The following is a 13,974-nucleotide window of genomic DNA, read 5'->3' as shown; positions in this document are numbered from 1 at the left end:
AGTAGTAGAGACAGTGATTAATAATGCATTTGTCAAGGCTCTTTACAACATTTTGCTATCAGAAGCAACCATTTGTTGTCATTGGGGTGTTTCACTTTCATTAAAAACAGGAGTGATTATAAATGAAAAGGAATGTAGTATTGAATTTCACACCTTACATTGCTTTCTCGTGATAGAAGTTAATTTCCCTCTGAGTTCTCTTTAAGTGAGAGGTAATTTCATAGTCTAGATTAAAAAACAAACAAACAAAAAACTCTGAATATAGCTACCTGGACCTGAAGAGCATACTAAAATGAAGCACATGTCTTGAATGGGACTAAACAACCAAATTTACCTACTGCCTCTATACAGACATTTTCTCTATCATTGAAGTTGTAAAGAGAAGTGAGCAAGGCAGATGGAAGAAGCCTCATTTAGATCCCATGATGTATGCTTGAATATACATATATGGGCCATTTTCTTGTTAAAGAGATAAGCTATTTGCTGATAAAAGAATTCAGCTTCTCAGTCCATTAACAACTTAATGTTTGAATATTGGGAATAAATGTTGGAAGAAATTATTTTTAGATGTCAGTGTTTCACTCATAATATCATTTGGTGATTTCCATGTATTACTAAAAGGAAGGAAGAATTCTGTTATTCTGCATTATCTCAGAAAAAGCGTGTAAAAGATTATTGGTTTTTAAAAAATACTGTCATTAAACATAATCGCTACTGTCTTTTTCCATGCTACCTAATTAATAATCTTTGCTGTGTACTTCAGGCATGAACTTCTGGAAGAAGCTCGGAGGAAGGGATTACCTTTTGCTCAGTGGGATGGGCCCACAGTGGTTGCATGGCTCGAGGTAAGAGAATGAAACCAGAAAGCTCTTAAATTCATCTTTTCAGTTTGATACTTTTTCTCGATACAGGTAAGGATGGGTTCTAGAAGTCACAGCTTTCCAGGAGCCTGGAGTAGCTTATAAAAGAGCTATTTGCTTTATCCAGGAAGTTGTGGGCATTATTTTGATCTTAACTCTGAAACATTCCTGTGATTGGGGCAGAAGGAAGCCCCGTGTGATAAAAAGAAGTTTCTCTAAATCTCACCATCTTCATGTCCAGAGAAAGAAAAGACAGCTATTAAGCCACGTATCTGTTGTTGTAAGAAAACATCTGTCCCCATCCATCAGTCCAGAGTTCTTCCTCATCCACAGGTTACAGAGAAGAACCATCTTTGTATACAACACTTTTGTGTTACCCAAGAGATCACTGTCACCTGATTGTGTGGAGAACCAACCATTCCTTTGCTTGTAAATTAATTCCAGAACCTAATTCTCCAAAGCCTAGAGGCCAGCTAGGTTTAGCTGTTTGGAATAAAGCAAGAGAATAATATGTCCCCTTGTTCCCCTCTGGGTCTAAAGTGAGTGTTACAATAAAACAAGATCTACATTCAGCACTTTCTACAGAACACTGGGGCTGGGAAAAATAAAAATAACACCTGAGCAGAGTGGGGGGCAGCAGAAGCAGACTGGGACAATGAAGGAAACACACATTTGACCACAAAAGACCCCTTCATACCACATAGTAGTAGTGTTCACAGCCTTTTCTATTCAGTTCTCTAATGTGGGCTGCTGACAGGTGCCAAGAGATGCCAGGATCAGGGCAAAGAAGAAAATGGGCTTTTCTTGCCTGGCAGAGGCTCCAGGAACCCATTGTTGTAAGTGTTTTAAGTGTTTTAAGTGGTTAGAGATGATAAAATCCCTGACTTTCATTATCCTATCATATCCAAAGCTAACAAATTAATCAATGAGGAAAAATTAAAACCCAGTTTAGTTTAAAAACTAGTCTTATATAGATTAAGACATACTTTGCATTTTTTCTCGGACTGAGTGAAAGAAGCCTGTGTCTTGCTTTATTTTATTCTCTCATGTCAAGGGATTTTTCAGAGCTGCTGCTTCCAAATGTGCTTTTAAAATTACGATACTTTAAAAATCAATTATAAATCAACATGCTTAAGAAAGCACACTTCAAAATTGATAGCAGTTTTTTTGTTCAGTGTCACTCCATTAAAATGAGCCACACTTTGACAGAGGGTTAGCTGCTACATTGGCAAGTGATGAACAAACCCTTCGATAAAAATGAAAAAAGCCTTACCGACATTAAGGAGCTAGGAAATGACAGGCGGTGAGGTTTTGTGCTAATTAAACCTATCCTGAGCACACAGAAATTGCTCGTAATGTGCTTCCTAAAGTGACTCAAATTACAAAATGGAACAAACAAGATGAATGAGAGGGATGAGCCAGTGATGGAGAGCCCTTAAGTTTCACCTCCTTTAGCGCCTCCACGCGTGCACAGCCTGGTAGGAATGATGTGCAAACTTAAGTCTGATGCTTCACACACCATTTATCCACACCAGAAACTTTTTGAAAGTCTAATTAGGGATGATACTGAAAACAATGGATGGGCAGTCCTTTGGGTAATATTATTCAGTATAGAAGTCTAAATATCTTTAAAAAGGGGAGGGGTGAAAAACCATTAGGGTTCAGTGAAGGTATATTCAGATGTTTATTTATTTTGAACAACTTGAGTCTGTGAACTAAGAAGTCACCTCCCATTTTCCATCATATCTAATGGTGTCTGTCAAGGTGAGGTCAAAACCTTGTACCTCACCTGTTAGAAGATAGTATGACCTTTTCAGTCATGTGCTATATTTAGGTTCCCCTCTGTCTTGTCTTTTATCTTAAGTCACAGTCCAGGCCACACTGACTCAAAGATTTGGCTTTTGGTTTGTTTGTCTCCCCTATAGAGACAAGTAGTGTCCTCATACGACATAATTTTTTTAAATAAAAGGATATCTAGGTTAGTTATCTATTACCATGTAGCAAAATATCCCCAAATGTAGCATTTCTTTTCTTCATGGCTTCTGTGGGTCAGGAATCTAGACATGACTTAGCTTGGGTTTTTAATCAAGGTCTCTCACGAGGCTGCAACCAAGGGGTCAGCCAGATTAGCAGGCATCTCAAGGCTTGATGTGGAGAGAATCCACTTCCAAGTTGACTGTGGTTTTCACAGTTGTAATTCAGTTCCTTGCCAGTGACTGGTCGGAAACATCATCTCCCCGCCACCCCGTGGGTATCTCCACAGGGCTGTGCACAACATGACAGCCGAATTCTGCCAGAGCTAGAGGGCACTGAGAGGAGGGAGGGAGAGAATGAGGCAGGAATGAAGCTACCCTCATTTTGTAATCTAATCTGGAAAGTGGCATCCCATCACTTTCACAGTAGTCTCTTCGTGAGAAATAAGATACTGATTTCAGTCCAAACTCAAAGGCAGAGGATTACACAAAAGCAGAAATATAAAGAGGAACTCCCTGGGACTCAGCTTAGAAGCTGCCTTACCACAGCTAGAAGTAATAGAGCTGAATCTCTGTTTTACAAATGAAGAACATAAGGCCAAGGTTTAGAGAAGTTCACCAGTGCCACAGAAGCAATTAGAGCCTAGCCTTCTGGTCCAGAGATTTAGGCATTGACTTTTGCTGATTTATAGCTTTTCTTCTTTCTCTTAACTCTCACTATTCTCACTCATGTTCTCTCTCCGTTTGCTAAGTCTGTTCATATCAACAAATAAAATAGTGCAAAAAAAAAAAAATCACTGTTTTGGATGTTTAAAGACCAAGATTTAAACTGCTCACTTGCATATGCCCCGCTTCTTATTCACAGCTCATGATGGGAGGAAGGGAAATTGGAGAGAGTATTCCTTTTTCAAATGTGTTTAATTCAAATGCTACACCACGACCCATGTGAGTTGGCGTTCACTCATCACTTAAGATGTGAGCAGACACTGTGCACTGATTCCGTTGTCTTTCTAGAGCATCATAGCAAAGTTGAAAAATTGGAATCCCTAATTTCTAATGCATTATTCATTTTCTTACTTTCTTTATTTAAAGTTTTCCAGATGCTTATAACTTTAGTCTCCTCCTTTAGCACGTCATTTTATCCTCCAAAACTTTGTTCATGCAGAACATCAACTTAAATTCACACAACTATCGCATGCTCTAGGTAGGTATGTGAGAAATGGGGCTTAACTACAGTACATGCTTGCATCAAAATCACATGACTGGAGGTGGTAAAGCTGTCTCTTTCTGCACCAGAACTCCTTTGCCCTCAGAATTCCAAAGGAGATTGATAAATTGAATTCATGCATTAAAAAAGTTGAGAGAGCCTTTACCAAATGCAGCTTGTAGCTGTTCTTGTCCTTAAATCCAAGGCGGCAGGGATGGATTTGGTGATGTGCAGCTATCATGTTCAACCTAATAATATAAATTAGTTGTTAGATTGCTCACCGTAGAGATTCAATGTCAAATCTTTATTTCCATACTGCCTAGCTGATATTTTGTAATAAATTGCTTAATGCCTTTATGCCTCTATGTCATCTGGGGAAAGTAATAATAGCTTCTATCTTGTGGGGTTGGGCAGTAAAAGAGTTCATATGTGTAAGGTACTTAGAACAGTGCCTAGCACATAAGAGACACTATTAACTGTCAGTATAATCTGTGTGTGTATTTATTTCCCTATCCAACAGCTCTGGTTGGGAATGCCTGCTTGGTACGTCGCAGCCTGCCGAGCCAACGTGAAAAGTGGTGCCATCATGTCTGCTTTATCAGACACTGAGATCCAGAGAGAAATTGGTATCAGCAATCCCCTGCATCGCTTAAAGCTGCGACTAGCAATCCAAGAGATGGTTTCCCTAACAAGTCCTTCAGCTCCTCCGACATCCCGAACTGTGAGTCAGTTTCTGCCCCTCCCTCTCCCAACGCTGGGCAAAAAGCAGCCATTGTAAGTCCACAGAGCCCAACTGTGGCAGCATACATTTCAATGTCAGCATTTATTATTCTGGAGAGAGTTAGCTTGCTCTTCATTAACCTTGCTGCTACTTTTAATAGGTTTCCAAGTGAGGAGCTGTGATTCTGATCAGACTGGAAGGCTGCGACCAAGATAGATGTTTGAGCTAGTTTCTAACTGAATTCTGGGTTTTTCTCCCAGGGAACTGGATCCCAAGTTCATTCTTTTTTAAGATGCTCTCTTTAAAACAGGAGATGAGATGTTGGCATTAGTGCTTTCTGAAGATGCAATGCCGAACTCACTTCTTCTTACACAGTTTTCATAATTATGCAACTATGCAGATATTTGGTATTTTATAAATACCAAGTGGAAGACCTTTCTTCAAATTCTCTTTGTTTCTCCTGTGTAAATCCCTATTCTTCTCATAATCTTGTCCCTACCCTAACGCTAGAACAGAACAAAATGTCTAAAAGAAAATGCCTGCCAGATGAGAAACTCATGTACTCAGAACGACTCCAAATAATATTCATTCTTTCTTTAGTCCATTGCTGAATTATATAGTACCTTTTGCTGGTAAAGCATATGATTTCTGATGTTAACTGAACTTCTCTGGCCCCATGTCTTATTGCAGAATAACAAACTATGGAAGAATGAGGTAAATTTGAGATGTGCATAAAAGATAGAAAAGTGGTATTACTTTATTGCAGTTTTCAGACAGAAAACTAAACTTGAGTATAGCTTTTTCTCTGTGACCTTCAACAGTCTGAAAGAATTGGCTTCATGCTTATTGTATCTGTCTTTACATTCCTTCCCAGTATACCAGATTCTAATGCCAGAAATACCAGGTCAAATTGAAAAAGGTTTTATCTTTCTTGTGTAATTCCATTTTAACTTCTTTCTAAGTAAGGTGTATAAAAAAGATATAATTTAACAAACCTTATGTATAACATTATTTTTAAATGTCTACAATGTTGCATACTATAGCTGACGTATTACTTAAGCTAAGAAATAATACAGAATATGTTTGACATAAAAGCTGAGTAGGCCATTAAAATAGATGTTGTAAACCAAACTCAGATCTGGTTTACTTCCCTTCCTCATTACCACTCCATATACTTATAAAAACTAATTAAAAATTTCTCTTAATTTATCCTCCATTCTAGCCAATCAAGAATATTATCAGTTTTCCGTGGTCCCCAGGCCTTAATTCACTGCCAGGCAAATTGTAGAGAATAATCAATAAACATTCATCTTAAGAATGGTGATTGTACAAGTCACTCTATCAGCTGTTACAGAGGTTATGAAATCTGTATGGCCTTGACTTCAGTGATGACAACTGTGTAAGGAAAGTAAGACTTGCTCAACACTAGTAGATGAGATAGTTTAATTTCTTAATGTTAGGCAGAAGCAAAGAGTTGTGAAGTTCCAAAGAAGGGGAAACCATTTCTGGTTGAATAAGGCTTCAAAAAAAATTTAACAGAAACAAGATGGGTCGGGAGAGAGAAAAACCATAAGACACTCTGAATCTCACAAAACGGTCTGAGGGTTGCTGGGGGTGATGGTGGAGAGGGTATTTGGGTTATGGACATTGGGAAGGGTTCGTGATATGATGAGTGCTGTGAAGTATGTAAGCCTGATGACTCACAGACCTGTACCCCTAGGGCAAATAATACAGTATATGTTAATAAAAATAATTAATAAAAAATAAAAGAAATAAATTAATGAATAAAAAAGGAATTAACAGTTCAAAGTTAATCTATTATTAATTATTAAAAATTATTAATTTTAATATTACCTTTTGGATAAGACACCTTTTCAGTCTGTTTCCTTTATCTTTTTATAAAGATAAATTGTTTTGCATCATTTATTATTTTGTGTATTTTTTAAACTTAGTATAGCATGAACATTTTCCTCATATTATTAATATACAGTTATAGTATCATGTTTAATTGCTGCATAATTCCTTCATGGAAATACCATAATGTATTTAACCAAATCCCTAATATTGGACATTTTGCTTATTTAACAATTTTCATTGTATTCACAATACCATAGTGGATACACACATAGTTATACTGTTGCATAAACTGTTTCCATAGCAACATATATGTATAGGGCATTTATAGGCTTATTACTTTGAATCTTAATGGCCAGACTGTATTGTGTAACCTTTCCTCATCATTTTGTTAATATTGTTACCTTGCTTAAATTTATATTTTTATTTTTATTTTTTTATTTTTTTTTACACACAAACTGTATCTTTTATTTGTAAGATTTGTTTAGGTCAAAAGCCCTTTTATATATAAGTTAACACTTTTTCATATGCATATTGGTTTAGTATTTAAATGAATTACCTATTGGTAATTTTTTCCATTTTTCTAAAGGATACAGGAATATTCCTCTTTTTACTAATGTGTAAAAATTCTTTATTCAGAGAGGATATATACCCTTTACCAAATATTGATACAAGTTACATAAAAAATAAGTTGTATCTATTTGGTTTTTTTTTTTTTTAGATTTTATTTATTTATTTGACAGAGAGAAATCACAAGCAGATGGAAAGGCAGGCAGAGAGAGAGAGAGGGAAACAGGCTCCCCACTGAGCAGAGAGCCCGATGCGGGACTTGATCCCAGAGATCATGACCAGAGCCGAAGGCAGCGGCTTAACCCACTGAGCCACCCAGGCGCCCCTGTATCTATTTGTTTTAAAAATGATCTACTGAATACTTTTTCTTCCTTTTACTCCACGATGGAAATATTTACTCATATCTAATACATTTTAAATATGATTTGCTTTGCTTATAAATTTTTAGTAATGAATCCACTACATAAAGTGAAGACAAAAACATCTTAAAGTTATCACCTAAGATTATATATTAGGATTCACATTTTATTTTATTTATTTATTTTATTTTTCTTTTTAGTGGGGGTTAGGGATGGAAAGAGAGGGAGAAAGAAAATCTTAAACAGGCTCCATGCTGGATGCAGAGCCCAGTTTGGGGATGTTATCATTTCTCCCAGAACAGTGTAATTATTTCAGAACATACATGTGTTTCTTTGTGTTCAGGTTGAGTTTGGGTTCCTCAGTCAGGTGTATCTTGCTTATTTCCTCAAATTTTCAAGAGAAGAAGACAAAGTTATTTACTTAGACTTTTTTTTTTTAACTGAATGGAACTTCTATCTGATTCTGCCTCCTTTCCTGTCTGCATGAAATGGGCCAGACCACCCAAAAGAAAATCTAATATTTACATTTATTACTTTCTTGGGTCAGCCCTAATTTTGCAGCTTTCTGTCCATTTTTTCTGAGCTGCTGCTGTTGTGGAAAGTCTCTTACCTAATAGAATCGGGATAGAAATACCAGTTCTTTGAAATATTTGGTTAAAGAGGGATGTCATAGAGAATAAGTACATGCTTTAAATATTTTATCTTCAATAAAAATATGTAAATGCTCAGGCACTTGCAAATTTAGATGAAACACTTAGGACTTTTCTTTGAGTACAATTCCAATGCCTGAAGTTCTACATTATCTCTTAGAACTTCATCCATAAAACATCTTCAATTTTTCTAGTTTGAATTTCCTTTTAAAGTGATAATTTTGAGATATTGAACAAGCTATTTGAGTGCAGGATCCTCCTGGACATTTACAATCTTTTCCCCAGACTTTGATGAAGTTGTATCTCACTGATAACGTGCTATCAGATTTGCCAATATCTGTCTTTCCAAGTAATTCAACTCAGAATTAATATGAATGAAACTTTTATTTTTACTTTATGTTATATTTATTTAAACTGCCTAATTAAAAAAGCAGTGCAGTAGAAAAAAATGGGTTTGGGAACACAGAATTCAGCAAATTCAAGCAGAAATGTATGGCATAAAATAGACATCAGTCAACACAATATACATGGGAAACAAAGAGCGTTTATGAAACAAAAGATTTACTGGAGTGGATATTGCTCAATAAAATTTCTAAAGAAATTATAGTAAATTTCTAATGAAATTGTGATGATATCCAACATCAGTGGACACCTAAGTGTCAGGCACTGTTGGAAGTGCTTTACGTGTTATCACTCACTTAAACCCCACAACAACAACACTATGAGATAGGTACTTTTTTTTTTTCATCTCTTGTATAAGATGGGAAAAAACTGCTGTACAGAGAGGTTAAGTGACTTGCCTAAGGTCACACCGCCTTGTGGTTTGCCCCAGAGTATATGCTATGATTTAGTACACCCTGCTGCTTCCTGCATTGACCTGTTTTCTTCTCTTTTACGGCATTCTTCCAGTTCTTTCGTTCCCCTTTTCATTATTAGTAACCTCATAATAAAGTGAGGTGCAATTGTGCAAATGCTAGTCTTCATATAATGGAAATATTTCTTTTCTTATATTGAGAAACATAAAATCAGATGGGGAGAAATATGGATCTGGGCCATTCGAATGTGAAAAGTAAATGTCAAGTTTATTTACTTTGCAACTCAATTACCAAGTAGAATACTACTGCAAAATGATCTAGGAAGTAACAGAAATGACTTCCAGGTAGATAAGGTTTAGGATTATCCTGAGATATTGCTGCTTTACTTATTTTCTATTTCTGCCAGCAAGAGAAGTGATTATTTTCCCATAATTAATTTTCATGAGTTATATGTTAAGCTAATTTTAATATTTATTTTTATGCTGTAACTCTCTCTTGAATGATTTAATTAGGCAAGTGCTTTAATCCAAACATCCTTTAGGAATTTTCCTCCTAGTTCTCATTTGATAATACTATCTACATATTCTTCTCTGATGGGACTAAGATGAGGCAATCAAAGCAGGTCAAATACAAAATTGAGGGAGGCAAGCACTGTCAGTTGCTGACCTTGCATTTGCATAGCCATGAAGGCCCTCTACCTATTCTCTAAGATACTCTCTTCACTGAAATGCTTGTGCTCTACAGCACCCCTTTATGACTTACCCAGGTGAAAGTTCCAAACCTTTAGCAGGTGATGAGGAGAAAGAAATCTGAATAATTGACTTACAGTGCATGGGCTTGCTTATAAAATCAACTTGTTGAAACCTTGACAATGCCTAAACCATTGTGTTGTGCCAAAGCTATTTTATGAGTTACTTTACAAGATTCTGGAACAGACAGTGCTCCTCACAGGTAAAACCACAGATCAGAAGAGAACAACACACAACTTGAAAAAGTTTGCCAGCCATACTTTAGAGTATGGCTTTCGGTATTGCCCTCGGTATATGTTATTTTGCACGTAAAGCTACAGATAAAACCCTGGCTTCCAGCATCTTGCCAGTTCCAAAATTTCATGATAGACCGACCAATATAGACTTTAAGATAAACTCTGGAGGGGATTATACATGTACAAATTCCAGTATGAGGTAATACTGGTCAAGTTTCCTATAGACGGAGGGAGGTCTTAATTATTTGGATTCACAATTAACATAGAAGCTACAGAAATCATTATAAAATGAGACTGGCTAAAGTGAATTTCAGGTAATCATTCCAGCAACTCACTTTGAACAAACAGCACAGCCATTCGGGTGGACCACTGTGGTCACTGGGTATAAAGGGTATGTGACACATGAGTGTTAAGTTCTTTTTAGTATAGTACCCTCTTCACAAAGTTAATAAAAGCAATTTATTCTGTAATTTAATGATTCATATATCCATATGCCTCTGACTGTTTATATTGAGCACCATTTCCAAAATTTGGGTGTAGAGGGGAGGGTCTCTTAATAACATAGGTGACTCCAGTATTCAAAATAGTTTCTAGGTGCACATAGTTTTATCTTGTAGGGAAAAATTCAGATATACCCTAAACCTCAAAATGGAAAATGAGAATTTTGCACATATAAATTTTACAAATATGATGGCTGTCCTCTGGGATTTTTCTTAAGTATGCTCTATGACAATTTGGGGCATAACTTCCCTTTGTTATGGAACTACATATATATATATATATATGTTATTATATATATATGTTATGTATTATGCATTACTCATATATATATAATTCTCTTATAAATGAGATTTATCTTATATTGAATTATACTCATCAATTTAGTTTATATGTTGTTATTTTTCAAATTATACTCAATTACATAATTTATAATAGGAGGAAAATTCAAACAGTACAATGTGTTGGTAGAAGAGGCCAGAGAGAGTTACAGTGAAGGCTTTTGTTGGGGCATCAATTTTGCTACTTCCGATTTTAGACCCCTTCCAAAACAAGTAATACACAATGCATAGGATATAAATTCCATTGTAACTATACGATGGACATACTTGGACATCCTTGGAATGTTCATAAGGATTTCCCAGTGAAACGGTGAAATTTAATAAGTGGTTCCAGTAACCATTCCCATCAACAATATGTCACATCTGTATGTTACTAACTGGATTTTGGTTTAGAAATTGTGCATTATTCAGTATAGAGCAAATATCATGGGTTATTTTATTTAGAAAGCAAATGAGACTTTATAAAGAATAATGCCTGCAAAAAGGAAAATTTCCTTTTACATCATGTTCTTCTCTATAATGGTATAGGGCACTGCTGAGTAATTGGGTATCCTAGGTTTTGTAATTTCTGACAACATTTAGTAAGGTTGAAGAAAATAGTCTTTAAATTAAAAATAGCATTTCACTTCCTTTTCCTTTCCAAGAATATAGGAAAACAGCATACTTAAGGAATTATAGAAGGGAGAAATCGTGTGGGAAAAGCTGATACTAGTTTCCAGACAGGTGATGATAATGCTTTCTTCCGCTTTGTACTGACCACCAATTTTCTCTTTTCAAGGACAAGGAAGAATCAAAACTTTTGTGAATGACATACTGGTAATTGCACAACAAAGTACCTGTGCCTTTGTGTTCTGAAGAAAAGTAAATACATTCCTCTACAGATCAAATTTAATCAGTTCTTTATGATTACAAAAACAAACAAATAAATGGATCCATTAGCTACCTACCTTTGAAATGCAAATCTTGGTCTGTCCTTTTTCCTGATTAATAATCACAGGAGCATCATTGTAAATCTATCCCACAGGAGCTTCACAGCATCCCTCTTTCTATTTAATCTTTTTAAGTAGAAGAAAAAGGAAGCTGTGAGCAGACCAGCAATGCTGTCTCTCCTGTGCATGTTGTAGAAGCAGGAGCACTGTCCCGTTGCCTTGGGACTGGTAACTTACAGTTCTGCTGCCTTTCTTCTTTACCACTGCTTCCCTGCTGTGGACCCCACTGCTCCCCCGCCGGGCCTCCTCCCTAGCCTTCAGGCAACGTTTGGGTGACCCATGAAGAAATGGAAAATCTGGCCGCTCCAGCAAAAACGGTTAGTCTTACGGCTTTGTTAAACATGAAGAAAAGTCCTTTGACTGTTACTGGGATGAGAGAGCTATTGTGTGTATGACAGATCAGAGTAATGGGTATGTTTACCTAATGAAATGCATGAAAACTAACATTATTCATTAAGGTTTCATTTTACTGTGCTTGGACATTGTAAATGAAGCAGGGCTAGATGATCATAATGTGGTTAATATCGGAAGAGTTAGTAATATGCAAACAATAATCAAGGATTTTATAATGCTTATTTATCCATTTCGCAACACGGGGAATTTTTACTAACCGTTATCTCTTAGTATTGGGCGTATGCACAGGCAATGCATGTTCTCAAACCCAATTAAACATGTAATAGAAAAGTTCCGATTGAACACTCCTTTTTTTTTTCTTTTTTAAAAAAGATTTATTTATTTATTTGAGAGAGGGAAAGAGGGGAGGGGTAGAGGGAGAGAGAAGAGGAGAGGGAGAGAGAATCCCAAGCAGACTCCTCACTGACCACCCAGTGTGGGCCTCAATCTCACACAACCCTGAGATAGTGACCTGAGCTAAAATCGAGTCAGATGCTTAACCGGCTGATCCACCCAGGTGCCCCGAAGACTCATTTTAAATATAATCATTTAATTTCTTGTACTTTACCAATACAGAACTTAAAACTCCACCCCTCCAGAAAATTCTGTTCATTTGATACTCGAAGCACAGGCTTAAAGAAATTTTTAGTGACTTTGATTATAACTGTCAGCTTTTAAAAATATAATATTACATATAATCATTTTTCATTTAAAATAACAAAGCTGAGTATGTCATACATTTTATTCTTAGCAGCTGCTTTTAATTTAATGTTCTTTTGGTTGTATCTGTATGTGAAAAATTGATTATCTAGTTTATGAAGGATAAAAATGTCAGTGTCATTTTCTAACTATATTTCTAGTTCAGTTTGTTGGGCTTTACTCTTGTTTACTTTTGTTTGTTGTTGACTGTTGCTGAAATCTATTTGATTACTACAAAGCTTTGTTAGAGGGAAACAGTTACTTTGTGTACTTCATTAATTTACTTTGTTAGATTTTTATTTCATTGTGTGTGTGTGTATATGTGTGTGTGTATACATTTACATGTGTTGTATACTTGTATGTATATAATCAGGAATTTTTATTGTAGGTTTTTTTTTACATTGACATTTGGAAAATAACATACTTTTAAGAATTAAAAAAAGTTTGGGATGACCAGATCAAATGTATCATGAAAAGTCCATATGTCATATGTGTGTATGTTTAATTGGAATTAACTAGAAACTATGTGGTTGCCATTGAACTGCTAAATTGATTACTGTGGGTTTGAAAAAGGATCAGTGTATTTATCTAGTTAAGTCATAGCATTTTCAATAACAAACAGTTTTGCTTCCGCTAGAATAATTTTTACTGTCTTCATTTGAGATTAATTTATATTTATCTGCTTTATTAATCATTCCCTGCTGCTAACACAGAAAGAATCTGAGGAAGGAAGCTGGGCCCAGGTAGGAAATTCCTATGCTCTAAAACAATATCATTTAGTATGCTATGAGGATATAAAGAAACTGTAGTATGTCATAATATTATAAATCTTCACTTAGCTTAGGTTAGTTAGGCTTATACGTATATTTGAATATGCTATGTTTAATACTCTATATGTCTTTTTAAATCTCCATATTTTGCAAAGAAAATGAATATCATTTCATATCTGGCCACTTTGAAAGGGAAATTTTCTTTCTTTTTCAAAAGAATGAACTGTAACTTAAATTTCTCTGAAATTGCCCCTGAATATATTTAATCAGGAATCATTCAAGTTGGATAT

At 35.7% G+C, this 13,974-nt stretch overlaps 1 protein-coding gene across 12 annotated transcripts in view; it reads left to right on the top strand.

Moving 5' to 3' along the window:
* PPFIA2 (PTPRF interacting protein alpha 2) overlaps positions 1 to 13,974 on the top strand; it is a 496,304-nt gene that overhangs the window by 461,426 nt on the left and 20,904 nt on the right. For all 12 annotated transcript variants that reach the window (XM_045082940.1, XM_045082946.1, XM_045082943.1 and 9 more), the window contains 4 exons: positions 764 to 845; positions 4,561 to 4,761; positions 12,077 to 12,139; positions 13,628 to 13,657. In XM_045082940.1, the coding sequence (XP_044938875.1) occupies positions 764 to 845; positions 4,561 to 4,761; positions 12,077 to 12,139; positions 13,628 to 13,657 (376 nt within the window). The remainder of the gene's footprint in view (positions 1 to 763; positions 846 to 4,560; positions 4,762 to 12,076; positions 12,140 to 13,627; positions 13,658 to 13,974) is intronic.

Source organism: Mustela putorius, unplaced genomic scaffold, assembly GCF_011764305.1.
Source record: "Mustela putorius furo isolate JIRA1106 unplaced genomic scaffold, ASM1176430v1.1 tig00000640_pilon_pilon_pilon, whole genome shotgun sequence".
Taxonomy (NCBI): Eukaryota; Metazoa; Chordata; class Mammalia; order Carnivora; family Mustelidae; genus Mustela; species Mustela putorius.
This window is presented reverse-complemented; position numbering and strand designations above follow the sequence as displayed.